Source organism: Rattus rattus, chromosome 14 (genome assembly GCF_011064425.1).
Source record: "Rattus rattus isolate New Zealand chromosome 14, Rrattus_CSIRO_v1, whole genome shotgun sequence".
NCBI classification, from domain to species: Eukaryota; Metazoa; Chordata; class Mammalia; order Rodentia; family Muridae; genus Rattus; species Rattus rattus.
The window spans coordinates 76176350-76188506 of record NC_046167.1 but is presented as its reverse complement, the minus strand read 5'-3'; the positions used below and the strand labels follow the sequence as shown (position 1 = coordinate 76188506).

General features: G+C 42.4%; 1 protein-coding gene across 1 annotated transcript in view; it reads right to left on the bottom strand.

The window, feature by feature from the left end:
- Positions 1–12157, bottom strand: part of Fancc (FA complementation group C) — an 81746-nt gene that overhangs the window by 36215 nt on the left and 33374 nt on the right. The window contains 2 exon segments of the mRNA XM_032884500.1: positions 194–358; positions 11808–11872. Of these exon segments, the coding sequence (XP_032740391.1) occupies positions 194–358; positions 11808–11872 (230 nt within the window).

The window sequence follows — 12157 nt, the reverse complement described above, 5'->3', positions numbered from 1 at the left end:
ATGGTGGGTGAGGGAGGTGATTATAAAACACTTGCTGCCAAGCATCAAGAACTGAGGTCAGTCACTGGGACTCAGATGGCGTGAAAAGAAAACCAACTCCTGTAACTTGTTCTCAGACCTCCACATACACCAATAATAAATAAGTAAACAAGTGTAGTGAAAATAAACCAAGAGGTAAGATGGATGTACTCACGATAAGAAGGCCTCAGTTACAGCTTCAAAGAACTCAGCAGACAGGACTTCTTGGGGCTCATGTCCATGGTAGGTTAGGAGAGCCTCTACCAGGGGTTCAATATCAGGCAGAGTAACAAGAGGGACACAGACTTGTGACAGGGACATCATGCGCTCAGGAGCCATCCTATTGGAGAAAAGGTAATGAGTGATGCCCACATCTGAAAGCCACATGTAACTGAACACTGTCTTCCTGCTGAAAGGACAGGGGCAGGCCCCCACATTGGCCTAGCAGAGACTCTCTCTAGCATGGTCTTCTTTAATCACTGCTATTCCCACATCGGCTACACTCGCAGGAGGACTTTTTTTGCACAGCTATCTGCAAACACACCTGACTCACAGGGCCCAAACAACTCCGAGTGTCCTTCCATAGAACCCCTATGCAGATACCAGCTCTGGCCTGATCCAGCAGTCAGTGCTCTCAACTCCTTAGCAGCTTGACACCTCCATTACTGCCCTCCTGGCTCAGTAATGGTGCCCTCCACCACCACCTCCAACTAAACCTGAGTAGTCTCCTGACCACCTCTGGCATCTGCCCTACCCCATGGCTCATCAACAGGGGGGCAGTTAATCAGCCCTCTCAGCTTCACGTTAGGATCTTGTGCTGCCCACAGATGAGCACTAGGAAATCCAGGAGTGTCAAACATGCAGGCTTGCCTCTTCAATGGAGGGATAAGTGCCTGTTTTCCACCCAGACGGCTGGGAGTGGATGTAGTTAATAACCTGGTGACCTTTGCTTATCTGTACATCCAGGCCTCACCAGAATCTTTCAGAATGTTTATCCCAGACACTTCCTTAAGTCGTGGGTTGATCAAATGCTGCTTATATTCAAAGGCTAATATTGGGCCCCAAGGCTGGTTGCCCCAGAGACCAAAAAATCTGAAAGTAAGTCACTGAGTGACCCTGCCACCAATTTATTTCTTATTGGTAAATAAAGATACTGACAGCGAATAGCTAGGCAGAAGAGAGTGCAAGAGAAGGAAGGAGAAGCCAGCATGGGTTAGGAGTCAAGAGAACTTTGCCCTGAGGACTGGGCAATTGTAGTTAAGAGCAGCCCAAATGAAACACAGTAAATAATAACTTGGAGCTATCCATAGGAAAGTAGATTTTTAACAGCACGGAGGATAGGCAGATGTCCGGCTTTTGTACCGTTTAGGGTTTATTGTAAATATAAAGGTTGTGTGTGTCTTTCATCCGGGAACAAAAGGATCGAAGGTGGGATAGAAACCTCTGGCTGGGATTTAAATAATTTCTACCACACCCGTCTCCTGAGCATTGTGTCTCAGTCAGAGAACACATCCTTAGGGAAGATATATACACTTTGTAGTTTGGTGACCTCTACTTTATCTGTATGACCTAGGTCACACCTGACCCTCCCCTAGGCCCTGAAACTGCTTTATGGTTTATTGTATACATGGGACTGAAATAATTGTTCCCAGGAAACTTTTCCCCAAATTGTACTGTACCTAAATGCCTAAAAAATAAACTGCCAGCATTGGACTCTAGAAGTTGGAACCAGCATCTACTAAAAGTCATGTTGAACCGATTTTCCTTCCTGCCTCTCTCAGATCGTTATTTTGCTGCTACACCAGCCCCAAGCCTCCTGCTCGGTCTTCTAAGTCCAAGCTGTCTGGGAAATATCGCTAGCTCCCTTGAGTTCCAGGAGCCTCAAATGCTGCTTTGTGACAGGTCTCTGACCACTGCCTACCAGTACACTGTCACATGTAACAGTCTAAATGAGTTAAGGTGTAGCAACACTAGAGACTGGGACCCTAGCTGTATCTCAGGAGCTCACCAGCTCTGCAGGGCCAGTGACTACAGAGCTAGGCAGGAGACTGCAGGGTACATGCTTCAGCAGACAGCACTCCAGTGAGCCCACATGCTAGGTTTGTGGGAAATGCAAGGCACTCCTATCCTCGCTTTCTGGTCTACAGGTTTTCACACTGGACTGTGTGTTTCACTTAGGGCACACAGAGGATCAGTAAGACTGAGAACCAAGAATACAGATCAAAAGGCCCAGCAACCTTATAGATTAAGGAGACTTCAACAAGTGTTTTGAAAGGGTGGAATGCAACTTGCTGTATATTTGTACAGAAATCAATAAATAACAGATAACTTGTGGTTTAGTTAATGAATGGAATGCTAAATGGCAGTTAAACTGAAATGAACCAGGCATATATTATCCAGATACACAAAGGTTAAAAGTATAATTATGAACAAAGAAAGGAAAAAATATCTCATCCATGTTATTACTTATCTGAATTCTAAAGCATTCACAGTAATACACACACATATGAAGCAAGCACAAGGAAAGTAGAATTCGAAGGGCTGACAGCAACTTTTCTAGGGGGTGGTCCCTCTGGAGAGTAGAAGTGTAGTGAGAAAGAGATGCTTTCAAATCACAACTATTTCCTTAAACAATCAAATGCAAACGATAATGTAACATACACATTTGAAAACTTGGGCAATGGGCACATAGATGTCAAATACTTTATAACTGAACTTTTTAAAGCTAAAATTCAATGCTATTAAAACACCAAATATGCAGAAATAGTATTTGCAGTAATGAAAGGCATATTTCTTGTTTCAGGTTGTTTGAGACCAGTAAAGACAACCCGTGGAAAAGTTCATTCTCAGTGCTTGATGCTCAGTCCTCAGTCCTCAGCTGCTCCACCTCTGGAACAACTTCTACATGGTACTCAGAGCAGATCTCTTTGGAAACACTGTGTTTCTCATTTATTGTCCTAATCACCAAGCAGATTTAGTTGACTGAAGTACCTAACCTGTCTCTGAACATCTGCGTCAAGCCCCAAAGCTGAAGCATAATATTTATTAACTCAAATGGTTCTGAAAATCTGCAGCAGAAAGGAATGCATGAAACTGAGCCATGACTTGTGGGCATGAGGATCTCTTCTGGTCTTTAATTTACTACCACACTCAGCACTCTGGTGTACATGCCAAGCAAGAGGTAACAGGACATAAAAAAGGCAACCAAATGTGTTAGAAATCAACAGAGAGGCGGGAACACAGACACGCCCACAGAGTGAACCATAAGCCTACATGTGTTTCTCTGAGCTGCTACCTTTAGTCCAAGATTAACAGTCAACTGAATGATTTCTCCCTGTGAGTCAAATTCAACTGATTCTCTCATTAAACAACTTGTTCTTGCCTCTGGAGGTAAATTCCCAGAGGGGGAAATGCCGGGTTTTGGTACTACAGATATGACAAACTACTGGCCACCAGTCCATATGCTAACAGTTTTCCCAGCCATGATCAGGAAAGCCTACTGGACACTGTCAGGAGAGCCTACTGGACACTGTCAGCTGAAATAGTGTTCTTTGCATTGCATCTTCTAACTGTCTTAGATGCTTATTTTCCCAAAACCACATGGACAAACTCCTCAGGACAGAGCGGAGTTCACTAAAGGACATCCGTGAGGACACTGGGTAGGTGAAATCATTGTGGTCAGTAGTTATTCCTAGCAGCAGCAGGTCTGTGCTGGACAGCACTGGGATAACTCCTAACTGAAACCACAAAGTTCATGGGATGCTCATGCTAGTCTGACATCCCAGGGATGTCACACACACCTCAAGCGTCCTCATTTGCTCCACTGAATCCTGTTGAGCACAGTCTTTTTTTTTCCCCTGTCAAACAATTTTATAATTGAATAATATACAATTTTCCTTGGTAATTTTTCAAAGTGTGTTGAGCTAGTACATAGTTTTCAAAAGAAATTCAACCCTCCTATGGAGTTCATTTAGTCTTATCAGAAAATTGACTTTAAAACGTAACTTGATGCCTCCCTCACATGATCTTTGAATCTTTTTATGAGCTTTTAAAGTCTTGTTTTTAATAGCCAAAACCATGAAATGCTGTTCCCTAGCCATTAAAAATGAAAAATAACTTAGCCCCTTAAAACCTTGGACAAAAGTCAAAATCCCTGTGTGGGGCATGGGCAGGTATCTTATTTTTGAGAGCAGGTCTCTCACTGGGACGTGGGGCTCACTGATTAGATTAGGCTGGATGCACAACGAGCCTCCGGGAGCCCTCTGTCTCCAACTCCCCAGGATTAGGATGAAAAATACACACCACTGTGCTCAGGTTTTTTTTTTTTTACACGGATACAGGGGATCAAACTAGGGTCCCCCTGTTTGCACAGCAACACTTCACCAACAAAACTATTTCTTCAGTCCCAAACTGGGAATTCTTAAGGTGCAGCTGCTATACGAACTCTAACCTCAACCCAGAATCTTCTGTCCTAAGGCAAAATGACACCAGGACAGCACTTCAAAGACAGATGCCAAACCTGATTGGGAGGCGGGGGCTTCATAACCATGCGGCCACACTAAGGACAACTAAAGTGCAGCACTGTCTTATATGTCTAGAGTTATCAGCCAAGAACCTTGGAACCACACACAGCACAGCGGGCTACAAACTTTCTGGTTCATCCCTGAATCAACAAAAGTGTACCCACTTATGAAAACACGCCTGTCATCATTCCTTCTATTAGTATAACTTCAAAAGTTCAAGTAGCCAAAGACCCCCAAACACCATCCCAAATAAAAAGGCTTACTGTTCTCTTTGGTACCACTAAGGGATTCCACTCAATGTTAACTTTCTGTTGCTAGACTATTTAAAATTCACCTCCCAGTTTTAAAATCATTATAAAATTTAGATTGATGACCTGAGTTCAGAAGCAGAGATGGTCAAAATTTAGCTCTCTTTAGAGAAGCTGATACAATGATAGGACCAAGAAAAAAAAAAAAAAACAATTCAACTACAGATGTTTATACTCTATCCAGGTCTTTGCTATAACAGCTACAAGGTGTGATGCTGTGAGCCTTCCAAAAAGGAACCTCACCGGATAGTCCCGCGGCTTCTGCAGAAAGGACAGGCTAGAGACAAGCACACAGGAGGGATGGTTCTAGCAGTGTGTGCTTAGCATCAAGCCTTCTGCAGGTCAGTTCTTGCACAGGAGTGGTGTGGAATACGGCTCTGGCAACAACTCAAAGCCTAGCACTCACTGTAACGCTGACTGGGAAGCTACATCTCTCCCTCTTGAACTTGATCTCCAGGTATGTGACAAGCCTCAGGCTGGATCCACAGATGCCATGAGCATCTTCAGAGGGATATCTATTGGCTTGTCTGTATTTTGATAAGCTTAAGCTCTACCTAATTTTATAGGAGACTTTAAATTTTGTTGTTGTTGTTGATTTGTTTTTTGTGACAGGATCTCTCTGTGTAGCCCTGGTTGTCCTAGAACTTGCTCTGTAGACCAGGTTCGAACTCAAGACATCTGCTTGCTCCTGCCTCCTGAGTACTAGGATTAAAGGTGTACTCCACCACTGCCCAATGACTTTAAAATTGTTAAGGAGATTTGTCATGCACCTCTTCCAGCCTGGCTTGGAAATAACCTCTATCCTCCTGAAATCATAAACACTTAAGAGTATCCTCAGGTGATACCAAAACCCACATTATACCAACTTTCAAACCATCGTCTTAGCAAAAGATCTCCACAACTTCCACATTTTACAAAATTAAAACTCTGTATCAACCAAGACTCCTGTCTCCCTTCCTCCCAGCCCATGACAAATAACATTCTACTTCCTGAGAGACTGGCTACCTTGGAAGGCAGCAATTGTTCTTGGTAGCTGGCTTATTTCTCTGTGTAGTGTCCTTCCAGTCTGCCATGGTATAGCACTCAACAGCGCTTTCCTATTTTTCTTTTTTAAGGATGACTAAAATTTAGTTGTGTCTATGCTGTGCTTTCATCTAACAAGATACACAGAGGTTACTTCTATCCCATGGCTAGTGTGAAAATACAACCAACATAGGTTTGCAACTGGTCACGTGGTAACTCCATTTACTTGCTTAAGACCAAGTCTCATGTAGCCACAGCTGGCCTTGGACTCTGGACCCTCGGACTCCCCACAGACATGCAGCATCATTCCAGATGCACTTTTCTTTGTGAATAAACCACTGTGGCTTGTCTAAAGTAGCTACACCGCCCTACATGCTTACCAACAGTACCTAATGTCACTTCTCCACATTGTCAACAGCATGGCAGCACACACGGTCTCCTAACTAGAGCTTCCCTACCTTAAATTTTAGAGACAGAATCTTATTATGTGGCTTTAGCTGGCCTGGAGCTTACCCTGTAGACCAGACTGGCCTCAGAACCTAAGGATCTGCCTGCCTCTGTCTCTTGAGTGCTGAAATTAAAGTTATACAACACTACATTCAGCCCCCTTACACCTTTCTTTATTCATATGAACTACTGTGCAGTTCTGGTTTGCATTCCCTGGTAATTAGTGGTGCGAAGCTCTGTGTACACCTACTGCTCACACTTATCTGCCAACCATGCTTTCTCTGTACACACCTACTGCTCACACATATCTGCCAAAGACATCAACCAACCCTGCTTTCTTTAGGGAGCTGTGCTTGACTGTGCTGTCTGTCCGGCTACCCTTACAGACTGATTTGAAAGTGTCGCCCTCTTCTCTAGGAGGTTGGCAGAATTTAAAAGAATTGTTAACTCCTTTTGTCCTTGGAAGGATCTTCCAGTAAAGTCTTTTGATCTTTGGGTTTTTGTTGGGAAGTTTTGAACACCTGACTTAAGCTGCTCTTATTTTTACTTCTTAAAGACCTGCACATTTCTAGAACAGCCTCCAGTCCTATATTGTCCCAGCTGTTCAGTGGTATCTCACAGCCCAAGACTAAGTTCCTCACACCTCTCAGTTTTGATTTTTTCTATTGTTCTCTATTGCTGATGGCTAGTCTAATCTTCTGCCTCTTTCTAACTCGGGTTCTTTTTAAGTGAATATCCTAACTTTTGCCACAAGCTGCAAGTGCTGGCATGTGGCATGTTCACTGTCATTTCTCTCAAGGTATTTTTCTAAATGTATCATTTCTTTGAGCACTGGCTGTTTTAAAATGTAATAATTTATATAAAGCTTCCTGTTTTCCTTTTGTATGGATTTCTAGTTTCACTTCCTTGTGATCAAAATGGACAGTTCATATGACTTTAGTCTTCTTCGGTTTATAAAGATGAACTTTGTATTCCATAATGTGGCCTATCCTGGATCATTCTCTAAGGAAAAAGTATGTGTTCTATTAATATTATATGGGGTGCTCCATATATATCCACTGGCTGAACTGGGTCCTGTCCACTTACTATTCTTCATTATGAAAAAATGCATTATTCAAAGTGGACTGTCAGATCCCTTTCTCCTTATTTTCTTTTTTTCCACCAACCTTTAATGTGTGCTTTGTATCTGTGTACTCTGTTGCTAATGTTTACGGCTTAAGTCTTTAGAGAACAGACCCTTTTATCCTTCTGTAACATCCTTTACCTCTTACAACAGCTGCACAGTGTATATGTAGGGCTACTTCTGCTGTGATGCATGTGTGAGTTCTGGTGTGTATGTGTGTGTGTGTGCGCGCGCGTGTGTATGTGTGTGTGCGCGTGTGTGTGCGTGTGCGTGTGTGTCCTCTCGTTTCAGTCCCTGTATCTAGAGATCCCAGCTCAGCTGGTGGCATGTTTACCTAGATGCACAAAGCCCTGACTTTGACCTCCAGCACCACATACACTGGGTGTGGTGGTGCACCTGTCATCCTAGCACTGCCGAGCAGAAACAAATCCAAGGTCATCCTGGCTACACAGTGAGTTTGAGGCCAGCCTCATACGTGAACCTTGTCAAAATAAAGTTTGAAAATAATGAGAAATAAATAATCTCTGGTCACTATCTAAATGGTCATAAAGTATATGCGCAGGAAAATATATTCAAATAAATATACTCAAATTTTTAAAGAAAGATAAACCTCATTAAAAGAGCTAAAAGTAATTGTAAAAATAAATGTAAAATACAATATAAGAGGGGTTGGGGATTTAGCTCAGCGGTAGAGCGCTTGCCTAGCAAGCGCAAGGCCCTGGGTTCGGTCCCCCCGCCTCGAAAAAAAAAAAACAAAAAAAAAAACAAAACAATATAAGGTGAGACTGTTGCAGAGAGCATACAGTGTGCTCTTACTGTTTCACTGCCAGAGGTGACATCGGAGTTCCAGTCTTGCTCACTTTATGCAGTGAAGCCTCAGGAATGAATGTCTTCTGTTTTAGTTACATGAGCCAGTGATCTTTGCTCCCTCTGGTGTCTATGTCTAGTACTGCAGAATCTCTGCTTCTGAGATAAGCTGGTTTGCCTATTAATAAATAGTGTCCCAGCTACCCAGTGGAGGAAAAGCATCTGGGGCTCTCTATTGTACCATCTTCTGAAGTCATGCATATGCTTGCCATTCCTTCCATGTTTACTGTCCATTCGCTTGCCTGTTCTGCAATGACCTGCATATAACCCTGGCGTTTCCATCCTGGTCCTAGAGACAGCCTCAGGTCGCCAAGCTTAGTGCAAATGCACTTCCCCCCTGAGCCGCCTTGCAGGTTACACCACATGCAGTAATAAGCTACTACACTGTTTACCAATGTGGTTGCATTGGGCCACACACTCGTGCTCAGTGTATAGAATCCAAACCTTTAACATACATTAAAGTGAGTGTCGTAAACTTTATTCACTTGGAGTATGCAGTGGCGCATTTTTTCCTTTAGTCTTCTCATTGGATAAATAAGCTATCATTTAGCCACATATAGGTAGTGACTAACACTAAGTATGTTCACATGCTGTCTTCCCACCAATATTACTTATGCAAAAGTTTTCACTGCTCCCAACAAACTGCATACATTAAACATAATTTCCCTTTCTCTCCTCCCTCCAGCCACTGATCTCTGTTCTGTCTTCCATGCCAATGAATCTGCCTACTCTAGGACTTCATATACATAGAATAAAAACCTATTTGCTTCTGTGTTGGACTGGTTTTACTAAGCATGTTTACACAGTCTTCCCAGGCTTGTGCATACATAAGACTTCTATTTCTTTTTATAGTGGACATATGTCCAATGAAATATAAACACATCTTGTTTTTTAGTTGTGTTCAACTAACAAAATTGGTATACAGTTGCCTGTTTTAAATTTTTAAAAATAATTTCCTACTTACCTTTAACCAACAACCTGACACAATTTAAAGTCACCTGAGAAGGAAGTCTCAATTAAAGATTACCCACATCAGACCGGCCTGTGGGGATGCTAAGACATTGGATGCTAAGGGGGCCCAGCCTATTCTGGGTGGCACCATCCCTATGCAGGTGGCTGGGTAAGAAAGCTATGCAGGAGCTGTGTTCCTTCATAGTTTCTGCTCCAACTTTGCACTAAACTTTCTACCTTGACTCTGTCCTCAGCAATAAATTGTGGCCCAGAAGTCCAAGGAACCCTTTTTCCCTCTTTTTGATCAGTGTTTTTATCACATGTTTAGTAAAGCCAGTACAACACTGAAACAAATAATTTTTATTCCATATATATGGAATCCTAGAATAGATAGATTCATTGGGATCAAAGGCAGAGTAGAGATTAGTAATAGAAGAGAGAGGAGAAATGTACCTTGCAGTGGATTTTCTGTGTCACACAGAAATTCTGTTTAATTCTTCTGGAAAACATCAATCTGTTTCCCACTGTGGCTGCTCCATTTTATACTATCACCAGCAATACACAGTACTCCAATTTCTCCTCAACAACACTGGGGTTTTCCTTTCCTTTCTTTTTATAATCATTATGGTTAAGTATTAACCATTGTATCTGGTTTACATGCTCCCTATTGGGTGTGGTGTTGAATGCATTTTTGTTTGTTTAGAAGCCACATGTTCTGTTTGTTTTGATTTGATTTTAGAGATAGGGTTCCCAATTTGTTCTGTATCTGAGGATGAGCCTCTTGTCCTCATTTCCCAAATTCCGGGATTAAAATTGTGTGCTATGCCCTATTTTACCAGGTATATATTTCTCTGGTAGAATACCTATTCAAGCTAACTCTTCTGCTTGTTTTTGTTTCCCTTTGTTTGAACCCAGAGCCTGGCACATACAGGATGTTAGAAGCTAGCCCTTTGCCACTACAATATGTCTCCAAGGCCTGTCCAGTTCTGGGTGTTTGTTGCTACTGTTTAAGAGTATCTAGAAATCTCAGACACAAATTCCTTATGGAAGAAATGTGTGTATTTGTTTGTTTGGTTGGTTTATTTTGACAAAGTCTTACTGTGCAGCTCAGACTGGCTTCAAGCTTGTTAAGAAGTCCAACCTAGGGGCTGGGCATGATGGCGCATGCCTTAAGTCTCAATACTTGGAAGGCAGAGGCAGGCAGATCTCTGTGATTTTGAGACTCTATCTCAACAACTTGGTCTACATGAGACTCTATCTCAACAAACCCTATGCCCTAGACTGCCAATTACAAAGATTATAGGCATGTGCTATATGCCCACCTCAGAAATATTACTTCTAAAAGTCTACTTCATTCTACAGGTTTCGTCCGCATTGTTTATTTTGCTTTCTTGGCAGTGCCCTTTGATTCACAAAGCTTGTATTCTATAGTTTCAATGGTTCAATCTAAGGGCCTTAAGTATGTTATCAAATGTTCTACCACTGAGCTACCAAGCACCCAAATTCTAATTAAGTTTAATGAATTTAACAAAGTTCGGTTTGCTCATTAAAAACCTATGGTTACTACTGTTGCTGTCTGTAAGCTTGGCTGCAGAGCGTGCACTGCTGCAGCACATGTGTGAGATCAGACAGTTCTGTGGACTGCTCCCCTCGTCCCCCCTCAGGGATTCCGAAGCTGAACTCAGGTCACCAGGCTTCCACAGCAAGTGTCTACCCTGAGCCACCTCTCTGGGCCTTTAATCTGTTTTCTTTGTTGCCTATACCTTTGCTTTCCGTGTCCTGTCTTGGAGGTTGGGGGCAAACCCAGTGTTGCCAGAATCTTTGACAGTGTTTTTCTCCAAGAGTCATAACATGTACTAGCCCTGCACTCATAAAGTCTCAAGACACACACCGGTTTTGATAGGGCTTTATCTGGGAAAAGCTTCAAGAAAAATTTTTCGAACACAGTCTCCTCAGTGCCCAGATTCTTTCGGTTAATGATTTGTTAAAAATGCAGTGCTCACCAATGAAAACAGTTCCAACTTTGCTCAAAGAGTAAAGAAACATCTGTGATGTGATTAATTTCTTTTTAATTTCTCCGAATCTATCTCAATTGTTTAGTCTAGATTCTAGAATATTGAGTTTCTTAAAAGTTGGTCATGTATGCACATCAAACTATCTGTTGCCTTGAAAATACCTCAGTTGTTTATAAGGTGTACACATATAGAGAAGGGGCGGGGTAAACCATATGAGTCCACACATTCTCCTCTTGCAGTGAGCCCAGGGTAAGCCTCAGGCTCTTTTTCCTTTGTGCTCCTTACTGTATATGCAAGGTCTTTTTCCTAGTGTGTACACAAAAGACATTTCATATGTAATTTCCCTGTGACTGCTGAGAGAAGAATGACTTTAAACAATAATATGCAAAAGAACTTCCCACTACAAACTGTCTTCACACAGCCTCTAACTGCACTGTGAACATGCATTTGCAATGAGAGAGTCAGCCTTTCTCTCATAACCAAACACCACCGTTTGAAACCTGAGCAGAGGGATGTTTGGTTTAACACCTACCGACTTTGAGTGTTCAGTCCATTAAGATGACTCCCTCTGAGCTCAGACACTAACGACAAAACCATCTGTAAAACAAAATCAGCTGCAGGTCAGCTCATACTGCCACAGGATTGATGACCTCCTCTCCTGCTGTGAGTGACACGTCCCTCATCATTTCCTCCCCAACTCTCTAAAAGGAAGGCAATGTCACATCACACTGGCTGCCATGTGGGTTTCTACACTGAGTCTAGGATTCCGCTGAACCAACAGGTAGACAGGTCATCCGTGTCCTAGAATTAACACCAAAGCCACAGAAAATTAAAACATACTGAAGCTTACTTATTTTCTTCCTTTTCTTAGTTCCTTGTTTG